Here is a 22456-nt window from a genome sequence, read left to right as displayed (position 1 = left end):
GCAAACAGAGACCTTTTTTTTTCTTTACTTGCATACATGAATAATGAATGATTTGTTTTTCTAAAATTTGTTACATTTATTGAAATACTGCACTAAAGCATAGCTGTTTTAAAATTGAGTTCTCATAAATCATCTTGCCTTTTGAGCCCTATTGTCTGCATGAGACATGCACATGAATTTAAAAGCCACAAAAATATTCAGATGGAAGCAGAATTTTCTGAGATGGGGAGTGAGGCTTATGCTGTTATTCTGCACTGCTCATAAAGGGACTGCACCACAACATGCATGGGAAATAAACCGAGAGATGTTTATGGGAGTGGAGAAGCAACTCCACGACGTGTTTACAATTTCTGTAGGGGAGAAAAAATAAAAATTCTTCTGTTGTGGCTGTTCAGAAAGGCAGTTCTGTTTGTTGCTGAGAAAGTAATGCTTTCCAGGCTTTTGCTCTTGTAGGGAGCTTCAGCAGGAAATGAGTTACAACTTCTCATTCACACAGCATCACAGAATTGTCAGGGTGGGAAGAGACTCTGGAGATCATTCAGTCCAATCCCCTGCCCAGGCAGGGTCACCAGAGCAGGTGACACAGGGACGTGTCTGGGTGGGTTTGGAATGTCTCCAGAGAGGAAAACTCCACGCCTTCGCTGGGCAGCCTGTTCAAGAGCTCTGCCACCCTTCGTGTAAAGCAGCTTTCCCTCATGTTGAGGCGAAACCTCTTGTGTGAGTTTATGGCCATTGCTCCCTGTCCGGTGGCTGAGCACACTGAAAAGCCTGGCAGCAACCTCTTGGCACCTGCCTTTGAGATGCTTATGTGCATTAATGGAGTCCGCCTCTCAGTCTTCTCTCCTCTGAAGTACATTATAAAAGTGATGAAAACCTACGAGATATTCCATAAATAACCGTACCAACTAACGCCGTTAACGTCTCTAGGGACACGGCACACCTGTCTGCAGAGGGCCCTTTTGAACCAGCCCTGAAAACCGAGCGATCAAGCCGCTGGTCGCGGCCGGGCCCCCCTCCCTGCCCCGCGCTACCGCCGCCGCTCCCGGGCCGGGCCGGCCCCGCGCTGCGAGGGGCGCGGGCGCTGCCGCGGCTGCGCGGAGCCGTCCCCGCCCGGCGCGCGGGAAGTCCCGCCCCGCGCCCGCCGAGCGCCGGCAGCGGGCGGGGCGCGGGAGCCGCGAGATGGCGGCGGCCGGGAGCGGCGGGAGCCGGGCGGACAACGGCTACGGCGGGCAGCAGGCGCGGCGCAGGAAGGGCCCGGGCGCGCTGGCCACGGGCTATCTCGTTATCTACAACGTGGTGATGACGGCGGGGTAAGGACCGGCCGGGGCCGCTCGCGGGCCTCCCCGGCCGGGGCCGCCGCCGGAGCGCGGGGCTGCGCTCGGCCGGGCTGCGGCCGCGGGTGGGTCTGGCGGGGCAGCGAGGGCAGGGCAGGGCTGGGCAGGGCTGCCCCGCGCCGCAGGGAGCGGGGCCGGGCCGAGAGCAGCGGCCTCTCCCGCCGCCGCCGTGGCCGCGCTCCCGTCCGTCCCGAGCCCATGGGCTGCACCGGCCGGGGCTGGGGCTGGGGCCGGGTCTGTGCCCCGCGCCCCCCGTGCTGTCAGCGGCCCTGCCTCGCACTCCGGGTAAGGCTCAAGCGCACAGCCGAGCCCTCGCTCGCTGCTCCTCGTGCTGGAGAGCGGCTCCTGCGCGTCCAGGCTCAGCTGCCTTGCCGCTGTCCCGGCTCTGGCCGTGCTCTGTGACCGTAACCCCGGGCGGGCGTCCCCCAGCCTGTCCCTGCCCGGCCCCAGAGCCCCTGGCCCGGGTGAGCCCTCAGCGCTGCCCGCCCCGCGGCTCGGCCCGGCTGCCCCTCCAGAGCGGGCTGTGCTCAGCAGCACGGTGTGGGTGCGGGTTCCCCGGAGCTACCCGGCTCTGACATTGACACTTTCATTGCTCTGCAGCAGCTCTCACAGCCAGGTGGCTGTAGGTTCCTTGCATCACCATGTCTGCGGTGTAGAGTCCAGCAGGTTTCACTAAAGAGGTGACCCTAAATACAGGGAATTTGTCCACAGCAGTAGTTAAAGGCAAAGATCTTGAGCCCTGCAAGATTTCTCCACAGACCCTTCAGCTGCTCTGTAGTTTGAGGTTGGAAGCTGCTTTTGGGATGTGTGAGCTCCTGGACCAGCTTGGTGCTCTGCCCTTGCCCTGCATGGCCTAATGCAGACTGGGGCCAATTGGTGCTTGCTCTGGTGTGTTCTTAGGTACAAAACTAAAAATAGTGACAACTGGCGACTCTCAAGAGAAAGGAGACTTTTTTCTTCTTTTTTTTTTTTTTAATTAATTTGTGGCTGTCACATCTCATTAGAATCCAGATAAAAATAAAACCATCTTTTGAAAGATTGAGGATATTTGGGTGGGAGAAGAAAAGAGCCTTTAAAATGGATCCCAAATGATGGTGTTTTCCACTAGATAAACCCTGGCGGGTGAGGAGTTGAGCAAACAGAGTAGTGTCATGTTTGGGAGGAAGGTTAGTGTAGAACTAATATAGATACAATCCACTTCAATAAGGCAGTTGGACATGAAGATTCTAGTCTTTGCTGGTGGCAGCTGATCCTATTTCAGCTTACAAGATATTTACACTTGTGTGGATCAGAGGTGGGGAAGCTGGCAGAGCTCAGTTCTTGTGAGGTGCTTGGTACACCTGTAACCCAACATCTGTGTTACTGTGAAATGTTACTGAGCTGCTTTATGGCTCCATAGGATATTTGCAGGGTATTTCACTCAGAGGGCAAGGATAATTACCACCAGTTTGATTTTGAACTAATCTGTTGTTTCAGAAATAATTGCATGAGTAATACAACACATTGCAGGCAATCAGGAGAGCTTTTTAGTTTTGTTGTGGTGTCCTTGCACAATGTTAAGAAGTTCACCTCTGAACTCTTGTAAGAAATAAAAGCATTTCCCTGCTTATTTTGCTGCTCATATGCAATTCACTTGTATTTATAAAAGATATAAAAAACCTGAGAGAGAAGCTGTGGTATAAATGGAAAGTTTTCTTTGTGGTCACGAACTTTCTGTCATGGCATGTGAGCTCCTGGGAATGGGAAATTTCTATTTCCTCAAGAAAGAGGAACAAATTAAAAAAAAATTGAGTGCTGGAAGCTCAGAAATAAATAGCATAAACCTCTATTTAGCTTTCTGTTGTCATATAAATCTTGATCACGGTGTTGCCCATTTTCTTGATTTACATCAAATCTCTTAGAAAATTCCACTCTTGGGCGGGATGTGATTTATGGTGCTTAAACATGAGCTGCTTTTTTCTGGAGAGGGTTGTGATTAAATGATTTCTGCAGTTTGGGGGGTTACCATATGAGTTCTGTGATCATGGTCATATCTCTGTGTTGTCTCACTTTTATTTTGGGGTAGGTCACCAAGGGCTCTCACTGATAATTCCTCTTCAAATGGATGAGGAGTTTGCACTTCCCCTGGACACTGCTGAAATTCCACAATATACAGGATTGAGCTTAGGACAAAAGTTCAGTTTGTTTCTTATTATTGTGAAGCCTTTTAGAAAGGTACTTTTTCTGGAGTTGGTTGACAGAAGCTCAGTTGTTCAGATGAAAAGATGGAAAGATTGATACACAACTGGTGGCACTGATTATTTACTGACCCCATGTCAGTCAGAGTGCTCAGACTTAGTTTCTCCAACTGCACTGCCTTGGAAAGAGAATTGTGGGGAAAAAAAAAACAAAAAAAACCCCAAAAATTCAAGGTGCCCAGATGTTCAGGTGTTGAAGTGATGCTCTAACAGCTCATGGGATTTTTTTGAAGTGGTTTGTTTGGTTTGGTTTACAAAAGGCTTATAAACTAAAGCACACAACAACATTGTTGTGCAGTAAATAGGTACTAAAGTAAATGTTTTAAAACCATAGTTGCCTTAAGTATTAACTGTTTAAAATAGATCAAGTGACAGTTTAAAAATGTCAGCATAGCTACTGCATTTACTTTGCATTTATCTTGGCTTAGCTAAAGAAAACACAACTTACTCCAAAAATAATAGATCTTATTTCTAGTTTTATGCTGTAGTGCACGTAGTGTATGGAGTCCTACATAAAAAAAACCATACAGTGGTTTTTGCAGGAGCAAAACAGTACAAAAGGCATGGGTACCTGTGGGTCTCTGACTGGAGCTGCATGCAGTTACTATTTGGTTCATGTTTTTTGGGTGTTTTTTTGTTAGAAATGGGACAGTCATGGTACAGCAGGGGATAACCAGGACTGCTGCTGGTTCTCAGCTGTACTTGCTCAGGTTTTGTTGCCCATAGTTCAAAGCCTTGGGCTGCAGAAAGCTCTGCATCTTGTTTCTCTCGTGTTCAGGCAGACTCTTTCCCCATCACAGAGTGAAGCTTTGTAGTCATGCCTGACCTAGCAAGGGGGGCTCATTTCTGGAGGCAGAGATACAGCATAGAAGTTATTTTTCCTAAAAACTTGACCAAAATCACTGGGTAGTGCTGTGTGGGGAGATGGAGCATGCTGTTAGAGTGAGTGCAGATGTTAGATAAGCTGCTTTAAAAGGTGATTATGTTTCTTATTTTTAGTCAAGTGCTGTAACTGACTAGTACTTCTGGGCATAAGTAGCTGGTGGTGGTATAAACAATGAATTTAAGAAGGATTTCACTCAACAAGGTCGATGGTAATGTAATAGCTTTTGAATGTGCAAGGGTTTGTATTAATCAGTGCTGCTCAAAGAGTGTTCCGGGTTATGAGTTTCATTGTCCATGTCTTCAGTGAGTGGTTGTTGAGAGTCAAAGTACATTTCTCCCTTTCAGGTGCACTCACTGCATAGCTCTGCTGTATTCTCTTGCATAAATGTTACAGAACCTCAGTAAACTTTGCATAAGAAAATGCCTTTTTATGACCTGTGAGAGAGCCAAGGGAGTTTACCCAAGGACCTGAGCACAAAGCTTGTCTATCAAGTCTGACCAAATTAAAGTAAAAAAAATTCTGTGTGCGGTATCCGTTTTTCTTATTCTGGATTAATCAAAGAATGGTAATTGTCCAGTTTGGAGTTTACAGACAGGGTAACAGTAATTTAATGAAGTGTAACTCCAGGTGGAGTTCAGTGTGTAGGTCAGAGAAGTGAGCTTTCATGAGACAGTGGTGCCTTTTGCTGCCCTTCTAAACTTCTTGCCAAGTTCCATTTTCAGCTGATATTCCTTGGTTTCACCTTCTCCTGTTCCATTTTGTCTAGTCCTAGAGGGTGAAGAACTATTTCAGAATCACAGAAGCAGGACAGAGATACTAAAAGCTTCAGCACAAACCAGGCTCAGCTTCCAATTTGGTATGGATTCATGCTCTGATCTGTATCAAATGCTTTTTGAAGGATAGTAAATGGAATGGAAAGTACAGTCTTGCTGGAGTCAGTGATCTGGCACGAGGGTGGAGCAGAGCCAAAGGCTGGAGCTCCTGTGGGAGCTGTGGGATTTACCTGTCTCTGTTCAGGTGAGAATGGTTTGCAGGCACAGCCAAGAACTGGCATCTTGTGCAACTGAGAAGTTGCTCAATTCAGCAGTTTCTCAACAAACATGGAAGATCAGGAAAAACAGAGAAACCTGACAGATAAGAAGAGTATAGTGTCAGCCTGCTCTGATTTCCTGCTCTAAAGAAGCAGCAGTTGGTGTTACAGGGGAGGATCACTAATACTGTAGTGCTTACTGGTTTATTCTACACTGAAGTCCAAATACAAAATGAATCTGATTTATTCCTTGTAAACAGCAATTACTTGGCAAATGTTTGTCTTTGGGTTTCACAAGATGGCTTTAACTGAAATAACTTGTCACTGTAAAAAAGAGAGGGCTTGTTTTTCTTTCCCATTTATCTTCCCCACTCCCCCTGCTTTTATTTGGTGCATGTCTTTCAGAAGTTAAGGCAGAAAGTAATTAGCTTTCTTTCAATTTTGCTAACAGATTTTGTTACAAACACAAACTTGGATGCCAGACTTACTTATTGTTGAAAAATCTGAACTTCACTGTGTGTTTCAAACAATTACTACATTTGGGGTAATATGTGCTCATACTTTGCAATATCCAAGCTAATGTGGTACTTGTAAGATTCTTGTATGCTGTAAATAAAGGGAATTTCTTCATCATCTGTTACAAAACCACAGCTACACACTTTTTTCCAAAGGGTGAAAACTATTGTGTAGTCATTGGGCTTGCTACACGTCTACACATTGAGGTGAGCTGTTAGCAATTGCACTTGGTGATTTACACAAGGGCTTTGGAGGGAGATGGAGGTAAAATTGGGTGGCATTCAGAGTAGCTGAGTGTTAGACAGCCAGGATGAGCCTGTCAGTGAAAAGTTTGGGGGCCCCTGTTAAGGATTCTCCTTGACCAACCAGCCCCTTTTCCCCATGTTTGCCTAAAGCTATTGGAAACTAAAGCTCACTGTAGATGCTATTTTCAAATGGAAAGTGTGGGACTGGGGTTGACCACTCACCTTGGGTTTGTGGCTTGGCATAAACTTGACAGAAGAGTTTCTCATGTTGGGGGAAAGCACCAGCTCTGGACAGCTGTGGTGGTCAGTGAAAGCTTCATCAGCCAGGATGAAAAATTTTTAGGTTTGTTTAAGTTACCTGAAGGGAAAATCAGCAGGGTTAACAGGTCACATTGTTCACGTGTGCAGTTACAAGGGCACTACTTACATAGGCTCAGATATGGTTAAAAAGGAAAACTGGGATGGGAATGGCCATGCTGTCTTCAAGGCTTTAGCAGGCTCAGTTTCCTTGAAGTTATTTATCTATAACCATTTCTCATATAATATATGCTCCCAGGTAAGCTGGATGGCCTCTCATAGAGTCTAGGGGTTTACTTTGAACTGAACTGAACTGTTAAAATCAATGCCTTCTGAATCTTGTTTATGTCATACTCCTGTAAGCTGGTAATAGGTCTCTGACTAGCTGTCAGAGGTTTTCTGCCTAAACTGAAAAAATGTGATACCAGTCTGCCATTGAATACATTCCATAACTAATTAAACAGAGCTCACTGAAAAATAAATGGAGACATTAGAGAAATTGCTACCATGTTGGTGCTGAAAAATGCTTTTAAGATGCATCATCTTTCACTTGGATGAATTTGTAGAAAATGCAAGTATTTGACATTTCCAGTTTTGCAGAGTTAGTGTATTTCAGGACAGTTCTGCCTGTTGCTTCCTCAAGTATTGAAAGAGGGATTAAAGGTTTCTTTTTATTTATGCTTCACTTAATGTCTCCTTTTTTCTCTCTTTCAGGTGGCTGGTTATTGCAGTTGGTCTAGTTCGGGCATATCTGGCTAAAGGCAGCTACCACAGCCTTTACTATTCAATAGAAAAGCCCCTGAAATTCTTCCAAACTGGAGCTTTGCTAGAGGTGGGTGTAGTCCTATTCCCTGGCCTTACTAATATTTGCATGAATGTGTTGTATTTCTTACACTTACTTTAATTCTACTGCACAGCTCACACAAAAGCTGAGCTTTCCTTTTAGCAAGAGGGAGTTTTACTGTCTGCTATTTAGCTTGGGCAGCAGAGCTAAATATTAATCTTAATCATTGAAATGCAAATACTGAATCTTAAACACTTGTAACAGAACTAAATGTGTGTCTGAATTGCTTAATTTGAAATGTTAGTGATTTGAATTTTTCTTTTTGTTCTAGATTCTGCACTGTGCACTTGGTAAGCTTGCAAATTTTCTGTTTACTATTTTTATAGAAGACTGAACTTTTAGCAGTATATTAGCAAGAAAAATGTTATAGTCTGTGAATTGCTGAATTTAATTCTTGCATAACTTACTAATTTTTGTTTGAAGTACATTCCAGTTTTTAACTCCCTAATTTGAGAAGTCACAGAACAATAAAACAGTCTTCAGCTCCTATCTGAGTGTTCACTAGCCACTACTTAAAGAGTAAGATGGTGTTGGGGTTCCTGAAGCTGTAACTACAAACTTGCTGTTTTTCATCATTGTCCAGACAGCCACATAATGCAGAGGTTATTGGATTGTAGGTTCATTGTGAGTTCTGGGGGATGTTTTAATAACCAAGTGAGGTGTTGGGAGAACTGGTGCTAGGAATGTGTCAGCAGAGGGCAGTCTGGTTCTGTAGTTGAAGTAGTTCAGACCCTCCTGAATCATCCAGCTGCTCTGAAAATGTCTTAAGAAGGCATTTAATAAACTGTACACAGATCACCCCAGGAAAGGAATGATCATATACACCTCAAATTAATGTAAAGGCTTCTCAGAGTAAGCTGTGTCTATCATCTATTTGACTGTGCTGCCAAGGCAGTCCTTCCAATGCTGTTTAATTTTACTAAATCTCAATTACTGTTTTTTACCAGAATAAACCATACTTTAAAAAAAAAAATGTAAAAAATTAATATTAGAATGTGCCACTTTTAAGGTCTTATTTAGCAAGTGACAAGAAGCAAAAGTTAAATCTTGGAACACTGGAGAGAAAACCTTGCAGATAAAATGCTGGTTTTATCATCCTAAATCCATAATGCTTAGCTGTTTTCTCAGTTGATTTGAGGTGTGGATCCATTTAGCCCATGTGATCCTTAGTAGCACAATTTAATATTAAGAGAGAGCCATTAGGAAAAAGTGGCAACATTTTATGCTGTTTTTATTCTTTTTGCTTTCCCTAACAAAGCTCTTTTGCAAAAGACTGGTTTTCTTCTAAGTGGCTGTGGATTATATTTTTTTCTGTTAATGGAAGTGTTTGTCAGCTAAATAAAGTGAGGAGGGTTTGCCCAGCTGGATGCACTGCTGCTGTCTGACTGTAGCAGAAGTCCCTATGCAAGGAGAAACAGGAAATTTGCAGATTCCTTTGCCCCTGCTGAACTAATTGCTCTAACTAGAGCTGTAATGCTCTGTCAGTAGAAAAGCTTGTGTGTGACAGATGGCTGTGTGTATCAGCATAACTTTTCTCTCCACATCTTTTCAGTAGAATCTGAAATGTTAGCATCTGTGAGGCAAGTCCTTCAAAATACAAAGATTGATAGGGGAGTGTCTCTGTGAAGCATGGTTGAGAACAGGACTTTGACATGTGGCAAAGATTTTAAAAATGCAGAGCTGTACCTGGAAAGGAGGTAACATGTAGCCCAGAGACCAAGACAGTGTGATAAAACTGAAGAGAACTATGGAGGATTTTCCTTTTCCCTCTCAAAGAAGCCAAAACATATCAGTGAAAATAATTCAACTGAAACTTGCTTTTGACTTTTCTTACTCTTTCTTCCCATTTCATTTTCTCTTTGGTCCCTACATATTTCTGAGGCTGTTGTGTTGCTTGTGGCTTGCATTAGCTTTACAAGCACTTTTCACTGTCTCTTAGGAGCTACACCTGCTCTTTATCATTTCACTGTAGAAGAAAATAAAACTTTGGGATGCAAAGTTTAGAAATTTTGTGTAATCCTCCAGTCTAAAACTATTCCTGCTCTGAGAGACCTGGCTGTGTAGGGTCCTTTTCCTGACAGGTCAGTTGGAACTTGCTGGAAGAGCCAGTGATATCTGCTTGCTTGAGAAAATCCTCGAGTTGCTTCTGTACCTGCCAGAGCATCAGGTGTTCCCTGGGGTTGGTTTTTTTTTGTTGGTTGGCTGGTTTGGGTTTTTTTCTGAGTTGTATTTCCAGGAAAGAACTACAAACTTTTCATCTATCAAAATATGGGCTAGATCAGTGTTTCTGAAAAAGACTTACAATTTTTGATGGCTCTTTTTTTTTTTTTTTAGGGTATACAGTGCAAAGCATATTTATTGTCTTTACTTTTAAATCACAGTAATGAAGAGTATCTTGGATATTTTAATCAAACAGGATTATTTGAAATTCTGTATCCCAGAAGCTGTTTGATTGGAATTATCTGATTGAGCTGTTCTGTGTATTGAGGAATGTGCTGTGATTGCAACAAGATCAATTACATTTGTTTGCATTTTGATGCAGAAAGCCTTGTCAGGGGATTGCACTGCATTGTGCTGTATAAACACACTGAAGGACTGACTTCAGATTTTCAAATTAAAAAAAAAAAAAAAGCTTTCCTTCCAGAAATTTCAAATGACTGGACTTTGGTTTAGCTGTGTTTTATTTCCCCACCCCTACCTCCTACCTTGTTAATCAGGCATATTTACTAATTGCAAAATATCTTCCAGGCATTGTCCCCTCTTCTGTTGTTCTGACTGCTTTCCAAGTGATGTCAAGGGTTTTCCTGACATGGGCAGTAACACATAGTGTAAAAGAGGTAAGTGAAAATACAAATTGATAGAAAAACTATTGATCCATGATGAAAAGCAAGTGTTGATTGCTGTCTTTTTGTCCTTAAAATGTTTGTATCCCACTATGAGAAATTGTTCATATGAATTTCTGTGGATCAAAAGAAATAAAAATAGATCTGATGTCATCTTTTGTTGACAGTCAAACAGAGCGAGGTCTGATTCTATGCCTGTAAGACATCTGGCTCCTGCATAGATTCTGCAGTTCTTACTGACAGTCAAACAGCTTCCAGTGTGTAACACAGAACACAGAATTTGGTACAGCTTCTAGTGTTCATCTCACTAGTGCCATCATTAAAAGCAAAATCTCACTGTCCTCCTGCATATGCAGTTCAGTTCATGTGGCATCTGAAACTCCCCCTCAATTGTGCACAGCACTGCCTCCATGCTCTTCATTGTCATTCTCCAGGATAATCTTTCCTCTGTCCTTCATTCAATTTTCTTATATTCAAGTGTAGGTAAATTTTGGGGGCTGAGTGTTTTTTCTCACTGCTCACCACACCAAATAGTGCTGTATTTTAGGCAGATCTCTTTAGAATCTTTTGGAAGCCCTGTTTTTTGAAGATTATTTCTGACAGCTGTTTTAAAATCTAGACATACTTTAATTGGTACAGGTTATGGTGACTGACTCCTGTCTTCTGAATCCTTGTAGTAGCCCAAATATGCTGCATCTCTGCTTTAACTTCAGCCAGCTAATCTTACTGTTTTTTTTCTCATTAAAGAAAAAAATTAGTCTTGATACCAGTGTCAGCATGGGTGCCTGAAATAAGTGACAGTCATTTTATGCATAAGATTATTTGTGACTTGAATGGAGAATGTCTTAAGGAACTTGTCTTATTACAAAGTCTTGAGGGAAGCTGCTTTCTCTTCCTTCCTCCAAACCTGCTATCAGAGCATCCATGCACATGTAGAGTAACATAAGTCACTGTAGTTCCCAGCAATCATCAGTCCTTTCTGGTATTGTGATGCTTGTTCATGTGAAGCTTTATTTTCCTCCTACTTAAAGTGGAGGAATGTTATTTTTCTCAGTAAACATAAAACCTATTTTCTAATGGACTTCCCTATTGGTGCACATTAATGTACTCTGGTCTCTGTTAACTCACCAGAAATAAGTACTAGGTTTTGAACAAAAAAAAAAAATAAAAGCCATAATCTCAAGACATTAGATTTTATATATATATATATATATATATATATATATATATATATATATATATATATATATATATGTATGTATGTATGTATGTATAAAATACTTTAAGATAAATACTCTTAATTTTGCTTGTTATCTATATGATTTTGGGATATCTGGTGCTTCATAGAAAACAGTGATAATCTGTTTTTATGAATTGTCTCCTGGTTTTGAAGTAACCCAAATATTAAAGGTTAGATTGGAAGGATTAGAATTATTCCATGTGTTGTCTGTTAGACATCAAAGAAAAACCTGTAATGTGATTGTGGGTTAGGTTTTTTTGAAGCTTATGCCCACATTCTCACCAGAGAAAATTGACAAAATGAGAGCAATGAGTATAGCCAAATATTTGACTTTTAATGAGGATTCTTTCAACAATATTCCATGCAGATTTTTTTCCCCAGACTTGTGTGGTCTTCTGGTTAAAGTCTTGCAAGAGACTGTATTATGTGTATTATGTGTTACTTTTTTAATGTCTTAGAAAGTAGATATCAGAATGGCTTGGATGAGGAACCCTGTGATGAATTTCTGACCTGTGACTTAGAGCAAATAAATCAAATAAAAGGCTGTATTCTGACCCCTCCCCTTGCCCCAGCCAGGGAGCCTGCAGGCTCACCTGGGAGACGTTTTGCAAGTGTCACAAGTGTTCTACTTTCTCTAAAGGGCTGTCTGCACAAGTGAGCTCCATGGTGAAGGCCAGGATTAAATTCTCACACAGCTTTATGGAACTTGTAAGCGATGCAGTTGCATGATGAGGTCCTTGTAAAACAAACTGCAGTTTTCCTCTTTAACTTTTTGAATGAGACTTGTTCAGTATCTTGCTTTTCCAGACTGTTTTCATATATAATACAGCTAAAAGAAGAAATGTGTATTGCATCCCTCCTTCTGTCAGGATACACTTTTGGAAATGTGATGTGATTTGAAGCATGCTTCTTGCCACTAACATGTTTGTGCTTTTTGTGGACTTCAGTGCTGCTGTGTTGTTAAACTCAATTTGAAGTTATTCACAATAAATGTTAAAGCATGGCAAATGTTAAAGCACTGCACACTGAGATTCTCCTCACCTGCACTGTGGGAGCAGTTGTTGGTGTTGTGGAGGAGAGCCTGGCACATCATCAGTGCTGGCCATTATGTCAGAAAGGAACCAGTTCAGTGAATTTTACTGTTTCCCCTGCAAAGGAGGGCAGAGAACAAACAGCCTGGTGTGAAGGGCTGGGAGAATGTAGGCATAGGAGAGCAGGAAGTGCCCTTCAGCTCAAAAGATGCCTTTTGGAATTTGTGTGAGCAGTGAAATCATCTGGTGACATCATGGCAGGCCTTTGTGGAGTTCCATTCTGATAGATAATTCTGCACCCAGTTCTGATGGGTAATTAAAAAATGTGTCAGCAGGCATTTATTGCTTATCCCATTGGGCTCAGCTACTGATGGGTTGCAAATAAGTGTAATTTATATTTAGAGGAACTTTTATAGAACACACAGGCAAGACATGCTGTGAAAACAACATTTAAAGCATGTAGAGTTGGTAATTGGGACTCCAGTATCTGCAATGGGGAACTGATATCTTCAATCAGTAGTAAAGCATACTTACTTAGAAGAGGGAAGAACATCTTAACTTATACTATTTAGGACTAAGTTGTTGTAAAAAATCCCTAATGGAAGGGTCAGAAGTCTGAATGGCTGAGTACAGTTGAAAAACCTGACTCATCATTGCTTTACATCTATGTAAAATTAAAGCAATACCATACAACACAATAGTCTGTCAGGCCCCTTGAGCCTACTGCGAAGTTTCCTTTTTTTTTTTTCCCTGAATTTTATGTTTTATTTTTTAATTACTGCACCAGAGAACCAGCTCTTTGGAGAGAGACATGCTGTTCCAATATTTTCCATCATTACACTTGCATAGTGCTGCTAGTTTTGCTCTTCTGCATTGGATTGCTTAATTATGTGTTTAGCTGAAATTTTCTGCAAATTTGTCAAACTGTTACTCTTAATGTAGAGAAATTTCCCTTTCCAATCTTAAGGAGAACATTAAAAACCTCTCAGGCTTTATTTTGTCAACTCCCAGTTCTCATCTTTGCATCTTAAAAGACAGTGGTTTGTTTTATATTTTAGCAAACATTGTTGGCTATTCACAGTATTTAAGAAAAGCTGAAATATATCCAGGACCCTCCTTGATGATATGTTGGCTTGAAACACATGCCAGAAATTATGCCTGTTGTTTGATTGACCCCTATTAAAAGAGTTGGATAAATAAGGTGTAAATAAAGTTTTGACTTGTGTCTAAGACTTCCTTGAAAGACTGGCATGAAGAAAGTAGTGGAAGAAGAATTGAATTCTCAGGGAGCATTGGCCTTAGGGGTTATTGTGTATTTGCCCTTTCTTCAGCCTGGAGGAGCAATGATGCAAATGCAGCATTAGCAGTGGCTAAAAGAGTAAGACTCCTGAAAAATTGTTTTTCCTTAGATAGGGAGACAAGCTATGAAGGCACAATCAGTGATTCTTTAAGTGACCTAACAGGGTTGTGTGTTTCATAATGGGGTGAACTGTTTTAATAACTTATAATGCAAAGGAGAGGGGGGAGACCAGACCTTGGAGGCAGTGTTAGAGATGTCATGTGATAGAACTGGACTGTGACTGCTGTAATTTTCTACTTCCATGTGTATGATTCACTGTTAGTGTCCCAGTTTCGTGTCCTTGCTCATATCCTTGGGTGCTGCTTCAAGCTGCAAACTTTAGGGTTTTGACTTTTCCCATTTCCATAGCTAGGGAAAAAAGTGGGATTTAAAGCACAGGTTGAAGCCTGGGACTCACAGGTTTAGGTGAACTGATCACTAAGCTGCTACTCCCGAGTTGGCCAGAAGATGCAGCTCTGGAGTGCTTGTCAAGCACGTTCCTCCTTTGGAGCAGCAGCATCTGGGAAGTGCTGTTCACTTTTCCCTGTTGAGAACTAAGTCTTGCTTATAGAGCAGACCTCAAACAGGATTAGGATCCTGCAGCAATGTCTAAAAATAGATTTGGTCTCTTCTCTGAAAATCTTAAAATAATTTTTGGATTCTGCTCTTTTATTATGATGTAAGGGAGATTAATATATAAACATATTATCAGAATGTGGAAAAAGAATAAGGTGCTTTTGCTGCAAAATGCAGTGAAAGTGACCTGAAATGTTACATGCTGCAGAACATAGATTTACAGCACAATACAGATTACCAGCAGCTCTGCATTCCAGGATAGCTCAAGATTTCTGTATAAATTTTTCCGGGTTTTGCAGTCTGTAACAAAGCTTTTTCTGGGTAATGCCCTTGGAAAAAAAAATCCCTTTTTTACCCAAAAATATATGATCAGTCCCCTCCTACTGAGAAGATTCTGATTGTGCACCACCCACATCTCCTGACTTCCTTTTCCCTGTTTTCAAGAGTTGGAGGAAAAGTGAGAATATGGGCCCATGTGGTTGGGCTCTTTCCGTTCCCACTGTCCACTGAAATTGGGCTCAAGGTGCTCATACAGCTGGGAATTCTGTTGAAGAGTAGAGGGAGAAGGCTGAATTAAAATCATGTCTGGTCCCTCAAGAGTTTGTTCTGTGGGTGTGTGACCCCACATATACTTGAGATCCATCAGGAACTTGAACCTTATAATGATGCTCCATAATGTAATAAATATAACTCTTCATTTTAAAGTACATGCTTTTGAGGATTGACCTTATAAATATCACAGATAAAGGCAGTTTATTACAGAATATTTTGGGCTTAAAGGGACCCACAAGGATCACTGAGTCAGCTCCTAAATGATCCCATTCAGGGATCAAGCCCACAAGCTTGGCATTATTAGACCATGCTCGGAGCAGCTGAGCTGATCTCAGGGTTAAAATGTGGAGGGAGTGGCAGCAGCTTCACTGATGTGTGAGTGACATAAAAGCTCCAAGAGGTGTAAAGCAGTGAAACGTGATACTGCCTTGAGTGTAACATTAGAGGAACTGTGCTAGTTACAATAAGCAGAAAATGGAGCAAGGAACAGTGAATCAGGTGCCTGTCAAGCTAACCTGAGGTGAGACAATCTGAGCATGGTTCTTCTCCCAGCCTGAGATCTGGTGTTAGCTGTTCTGCTGCTGCTCAAAAGTAGGACCCAGTTTCTGACCAGAAAAGGAAAACAGTGCTTCTGCTCAGAAGCACCATGAACTAGTATCAGAACATTAAGTGTATACCAAGTATCACGTGTTAGACCATTCTTTCTGCACTAGGAGACAGTCATAGGACTGAAATAGAAGCTGGTTCTTTATAGAATGGGAAGAGTTAAGAATTATACTCAGCATTTCAGGGTTTCTTGTACCAGTTTACCTTGCACAGAATATGAGAGCTGAAGTTACGTGATCATGAAGCAGAGCTATTCTTAAGCAACTAGAAAAATACAGAGCACGATAAGAAGGGGTTTTTACTGTTGTTACTAATGTTGCTTTTAAGCTCATTCTTGGAGTCTGTTCTCTAAAATGATGCAGTAAAGTAACCCACAGGAATTGATTTCTGTGAGGTTTCCTGGGGTCTGGTAGAATAACTGGTAATGGTCAAGTTCATACAAAGCCTTTTCTCTGTTCTCACAGGTACAAAGTGAAGACAGTGTCCTCTTGTTTGTAGTGGCCTGGACAATCACTGAGATCATCCGTTACTCTTTTTACACCTTTAGCTTGTTAAACCATCTCCCTTATCTCATCAAATGGGCCAGGTCGGTAGCATCATAAAAGTTGCAGCCTTAAAGCACTGATCTGACAGGGATATTTATCTTGTAAAGTAGTTGCAGTGCAAAAAATTAGATTCTGCCTTGAGGTAATTGCCCTGTTTGTGAACGTGACTGCCTAGCTTCTTTCCAGCAGACTTTCGGGTTACAAAAATCTATTGCATTGCCAGCTGAAAGAGTCATTTGTCTGAACTTATTTTCAAAATAATTGTTTGTCAGAAACTGATATGTAACAGTAGGGGATGGCAGTAAGTAAACTGACATTTAGCAGTAATTCTTGAATGCAGTGGTTGTCATTGAAATAATATTTAAGCTCATTGATTAACATCAACTATATTTGGCCCTGTTTTAAGTATTAAAATGACTTCTACCAAAGAGTTCAGAAATCAAATTAATAAAGTATGTATGTGTGGAGAATAGTTTTAAAGATAATTTGTAGGTTCTCAGATAAAATCTTTATAAATATTTCCAAATGATTGCTGATCTGAATACTTACCTTGCAATAGTGCTCATACCTTGCCATGCTCTAATCAAATAAGATCTAAGAAAAATAAATACTGAGTGGAGAATTCAAAATTTGAGTATCTCTAATATCATTTAACAAATATTTTGTCAGTTTGTCATAAGTTCTAATTCTTTCTGTGTTTCATTCTAGGTACACTTTGTTTATAGTATTGTATCCAATGGGAGTCTCAGGTGAATTACTCACAATATATGCTGCATTACCCTTCGTCAGGCAGTCTGGCTTGTATTCCATTAGTTTACCTAACAAGTACAATTTTTCATTTGACTACTATACATTCCTGATCCTGGTCATGATCTCTTACATTCCAAGTAAGTATGAGTTTGTTAGGTTTCTTAGTATTAACAGCTGTACTGGGAAAAGCAAACAGTTATGGGATTAGCATACATAGGAGTAACCAATTTAGCCTGCTGATGACCTTGTTTAATTTTTGCACGGTTCCCAAAGGTTTCTCATGGAAATTCAGCTTTTGCTGTTTGTGTATGTATGTTTTCCACCCCCTCCTTTGTTGTTTTGCAAACATACTGTTTACCATAGTTTTAGAAACAAAAAGAGAAAAAGCTCTGGATAGACAGAGATGAAAGAGGCACTGATGTGTATAAAATGCCTTAGAGCCTGAAAAAATGACAGTAGAATTAAAAAAAATCAAACAAATCTGGAAATTTTTCTGCCCTGCAGTCTGTTTTCTTTGTATTGTGTGCATGCGGTTATGGCAACTTTTGTCATCTGCTTCCACATTTAGAGTTAAATAAGGCATTTTGCATTTTATTAAAAATGTGATTTCTCTAGCAGAAAAATTAATAGTACCTGAAGCCTAAGAAAAATATCAGTTCATCTCTTTAGAGTGTAAAGAAAATAGATAATTTAAGCAAAAAGTGGATTAGCACATCCTCTAATAGAGAATTGGTGACTGTGCATCTTGCAGGCCTCTCTCCACACTTTATTGACTCGAGTGTGTTTTCTCCTCAGTCTTCCCTCAGCTCTATTTCCACATGCTGCATCAGAGGCGGAAGGTGCTCTCCCACACTGAAGAACATAAGAAGCCGGAGTAATTCCAACTCTTTTTCAGAACTTTTCAAACATCAAAATGCTGCAGTTTTTCAATACCCAGCACATTTGTAAAGAGTATACCAAGATAAGTCAGAGGTAAAAGACCAGTAATTTAGCAAGAATAACTAATAAATCTGATTTCAGTGAAATTCCAGGATGTCAAACATTGAAATAATTTTCAGCTTGCAGTGCTTCAGAAAACTTAAACTTTATATGGCTTGGCAGTTAACCTTTTCCTTAAATGATGTGCTAAATGGTTTTCATTTATTACTAAATGTCTGAAGGTTACAGTATGAGTGATGAAGTTGTACCCACTAAATGCCTGAATTGGGATTATATTACTGATACCTCTTTTTTTAAGTGCTTGACTGCATGCCAGAAACTGTATGTATTGCTGCGAAAGCAAACAATATGCTCTGGAATATTTCAGGATAATGTCAGAGACTTCAGTGGAAAATGTAATCTGGGCAAAGTATTTGAATTTAGAAAGGTAGGTTGTGTATTTAAAGGTGATGGGAACAAGAACAAGAAACCAATTACGGAAATTGAGGGGAATGTGATTCTTTAGGAATTTAAACAGTGTCTGACCAGAGTGTGCTCTCTGAAGATCTTCTTTAAGCTGATCACTCAAATGCTAATATTAATTCAGAGGCTGTAATTCTTATCTGAAACATTAAAACTACCCCGAGTACTGCATCCCTGAATATTTTTTACATATTTAAAAAAAAATACTAACTGTAATACTTTAGTGGTATCAGTAATGAATCTAAACAATATAAGGAGGTAGTTCACCCAGAAATAGGTGCAGTTCTCCCTTTTTTACTATAAATTATCATCTCTAGTCATTGTCTGTGGTACTCATCTTTCAGTGAGGTCTGCTTGGTCTACTGTGTTTGGGGGCCTTGTTCCTTAGCCTGACTTTTCTCAAGTGACTGAGGTCATCACTCTGGCACATCCAAGCAGGCAGTTCCAGGCACTCAACTTCTGAAGTGTTGCAAAGGCATAATCTGCTCCTTGCAGAGCAAATTCTCATGTGTTACTTGCTGCCTTTGCATGGAGGACAAGCCACCCTTGTCTGCTCTTTGGAAAGAGTGGAAGACCACAAGAAGTTCTATTCTCCTAGGTGCTTTCTCAGGTTCTCAGGATTTACCTTTCCTTGGGAAGGTAAAAGGAAAATGAAAGAGCTGAGAAAGGCTTGTGGTGAGGCAGAAAGCACTAGTGCTGTGTGAGCTGTGCCCCAAGCCTAGAAGAAACTTCTGACTGGAACTAACAGGGTGGGGAATGAAGGGAACAGAAGGAGAAGGGAAATGAATGGATATCCAAGCAGAGACAAAAGGAAATGTATGTTATGGCTTTGCTCTGTTAGGAATTGATGGCCAAGTAGTCCTGTCTGCATCCAGTCAGTCACTAGACAAGACCATGTGAGGCTCTCTGGCTTCCCTCTGGTCATGATTTAGTGCATAGATGAGGTGTAACCCCTCCCATGCTGCCTGCAGTGCTGCCTCATGCTGGAACTGCCAGCACCTCCCCTGGACATGGCCTGGTTGTGTTTGACACATCCCAGCTCTTCTAAACACAGCTGGGAAGTACTGAGGACACAGGCTCTCTGTTCTAGCAGCTGGGAAGAGCTGGATTTACAGTTATCTTATACAGTTATTATATACAGTTACTCAGATTTGTGCTTGTCAGAGAGATATTAGAAAAAAAGCCTTGTCATTTTTCAATAATTTTCTTTGGCTCCATCAAAAGGACTGAATTTCCCTATCTCTGACTATATAGAGCCTTTCCTGTTCAACACAAACAGGATTATTATAGGCAGAGAAAGGACAAGAGACAATAATAATCTTTGCTTCTATTTTCAACATTTTGGAGCCAATTATTGACTGGATTATGAAACACAGGAGGTTGTAGCAAGTTGGATATTGGTCTTTTCTCCCAAGTTACAAGCAATAGGACTAGAGCGTACTGCCTCTTGTTGTGCCAAGGAGGGTTTAGATGGGATATTAGGGAAAATTTCTTCATGGAAAGGATTGTCAAGCATTGGAACAAGCTGCCCAGGGAAGTAATAGAGTCACCATCCTTGAAGGTATTTAAAATACCTGAAGATTGGTGCATAAGGATGTGTTTTACTGGGATTTTGCAGTGTTAGGATGATGGTTGGACTCAATCTCAGAGGTCTTTCCCAACCAAAACAGTTCTGTGATTGTATTACTATGGCCATATACAACCTCAAAATGGTTTTGGATTCAAAGATGCAACAATTCCGTTAATTTCTGTATTAGGTTATGTGCTTTGTTGTAGTGATCTGAGAAATGTTACATTATTCTGAAGTCATTGTTTGAAAGTGTGAACTTCCACCTCTGAACAAAAATCTCCTTTTGCTTATACTTGCTGTTAAAGAAGTTAATGTCAATATTTCTGAAGGATGTCATCTAAAAGATCTGATTTCCTGATGTACTTAGGTTACTGGATATTGTCAGTGCTCAGCTCCTGAACTTTTCTTAATTTGATTTCTGTGCCCAAGTAAAAGATTTGGTTTCAAATTTGTTGGTCCAATTTGGAGATAAAAAATGGCTGTGTAATATTCCTGCATGAAACAAGCTCCAGGCTCTGTTGATGAGAAAGATACAGTACAGATCTACAACAGATAGCACTGGCACCATGGAAAAGCAGAGCAAGCTGCCAGTAGGGAGAAAAATTCTACAACCAACACCTTTGCTGAATAGGCTTTAATATAGAATATTTACTTTAATTGAAAGTATCAGTTTGTGACAAAAATGCAAATAAACTATGGCCTTTTAAAAGAAAATGGAGTTACTTTTCCTTTCAAAAGAAAAAGTAGTTGCTTTATCAGTAAGAATTCTTACCGGCAAAGATGATTTATGGATTATATTCTGAAGTCTGAATGTCCAGTTACTATGTACAAAAATTCAGTGCTTTATGTTGCAGTGCTTTTTCAAGTTTAACTTCCATGGAAATCACTGGAAGGTGATCTTGAGAGAGAACTGTAGTGTGGTGCCCTAAAACTGTTTGGGTTGTTCCCTAACACTGATTTTGCTGACACATGTGGGGTTTCTTCTCCTCATAAGAGAAGAAGTTTCCCCTCATCTGCCACTGAAATTGTGGTTTCTGTGAGCTCTATAATAGCAGCTTTGATTGGTACTGTGTCACAAGTGCAGAGGGGTTTATTTTCCCCACAGACTGTTTACTTGGCTTGCATGTTCTCTCTCAGCCTCTCCAAACCAGCAGGCCCCCCCTGCTTTGGTGCTCTCTGTTGTGTGCACTGGTTCAGTCGACAGCACTTTCTGTTCTACCACGCCAGCTCTGAGTTAGTCACTACCCTCCAAAAGACCAAGGTTTTCACCAGTGTGTAGTTTACAACTGGAATTGTAGAATTGTTCATATTTGTAAATTACAGTAAGAATGCAGGTTACAGTGCAGGTAAATTGTAATTTTTTCACAATGTGATGTTTTTATCAGAGGGTTTTTTTCTTATCATTATGAAGGTTGGCATTTGTGTGGACCAATCTGCAGTGTCATTTTAAAACTTATCTTTCAGCTTAAAATTTTCATGAGTATACATCAAATCATATCTTTTGATGTATATGTCCGTGAAACTTGGGTGAAAACTAGATACAGTCATTTTTGTATTTTTTTCTATGTTGTGAAGAATAAAATTGTAATTTTATAAGTCTGATTCACTAAGATTATTATAAGTTAAATGTATTTTTTGTATATTTAGGAATCTGATATTACCTGGAGCTCTGAAAGACTTAAGCATAGATTTTTTTATGCATGGTTGAAAGATATTTCAACTTGATAATGCAGTGAAATGGTTTGTATGCTAAAATACTAGTCTGTGTTGTTGCCTTGTGCAGTTGATTCTGTGCTCTCTGCCTGGATTTGGCCTACTGAACAGTGATACTAATTGCTAAAATCCAAATAAAAAAATTCTGAACAAAATACGTTGTATTGTTACTGTTTAAGGAACAAAAGCAGATACTTTGCAAGTGTGAGTTAGGGCTGTATTTTTATTCATTTGTGTACAGTGTGTGTCTTTTAATTTACATGTTCTTTTAGCATAGGTAACCCTGGAACTCAGACAAAAGAAATAAGAAACTTCATATTGTTATTAATGCTCTGCTTTCCACATTCAAAAGAAATGTTCATAACAACACCTTGAACTGACTATGTCAACACTCAGAACTCCCTGAAGGATCCTCAATTGAATGTGAACTCTTTGTTCTCCTGCTGTTTTCTGTACTCTGGATGCTGATGGTTTCCTTCAAAAACAAAATTGAGTATTATAAATATAGTGGAATGCTAAACTAATGCAACAGAATACTTCAGAGTTCATTTACTAAATATAATATGTCTGCTACCACGGCAACGTTTTTAGCATTTTTAACACTTCCTGAGAGAGATTTAAAAACTGTGTCTAGATGACATTAATGCCCATAAATAACAAGTTATAATCCTCTAAAAGGAACTGAGTGGTAGCTGCAGAGTGAGTGCTATTATTCTAGGCATATGCTTGTCATAAGATTGCACAACTACAGGGATTTTTTTGTTGACTGAGATGGGATGAAATGGTGTTGTCATGCCCAGCATCAGCACATGTCCTACGCATGATGGCTGTGACTTAGCACTGCTGTGTAATTAAAAACTCAGAAATGCTGTGCTGGAGAGATGCTGAGCTCTCTTTGTGC

The 22456-nt window shown here is 40.5% G+C and overlaps 1 protein-coding gene across 2 annotated transcripts; it reads left to right on the top strand.

Moving 5' to 3' along the window:
* Positions 1 to 1124: 1124 nt before the first annotated feature.
* HACD2 (3-hydroxyacyl-CoA dehydratase 2) lies at positions 1125 to 21710 on the top strand. 2 transcript variants are annotated; one of them, XM_071435289.1, is made up of 7 exons: positions 1125 to 1310; positions 7260 to 7377; positions 7661 to 7679; positions 10138 to 10226; positions 16041 to 16162; positions 16830 to 17008; positions 17667 to 21710. In XM_071435289.1, exons 1-7 carry the CDS (start codon positions 1180 to 1182, stop codon positions 17747 to 17749), a joined length of 741 nt encoding a protein of 246 aa, XP_071291390.1. In that variant the 5' UTR covers positions 1125 to 1179; the 3' UTR covers positions 17750 to 21710. The 2 variants fall into 2 exon arrangements, with proteins under 2 accessions (XP_071291390.1, XP_071291391.1); XM_071435290.1 differs by lacking the exon at positions 1125 to 1310 and adding an exon at positions 3420 to 3508.
* The last annotated feature ends 746 nt before the right edge of the window (positions 21711 to 22456 follow it).

This window comes from Agelaius tricolor, unplaced genomic scaffold, assembly GCF_023055355.1.
Source record: "Agelaius tricolor isolate 1412-34295 unplaced genomic scaffold, bAgeTri1.0.p SCAF_10, whole genome shotgun sequence".
Classification (NCBI taxonomy): Eukaryota; Metazoa; Chordata; class Aves; order Passeriformes; family Icteridae; genus Agelaius; species Agelaius tricolor.
This window is presented reverse-complemented; position numbering and strand designations above follow the sequence as displayed.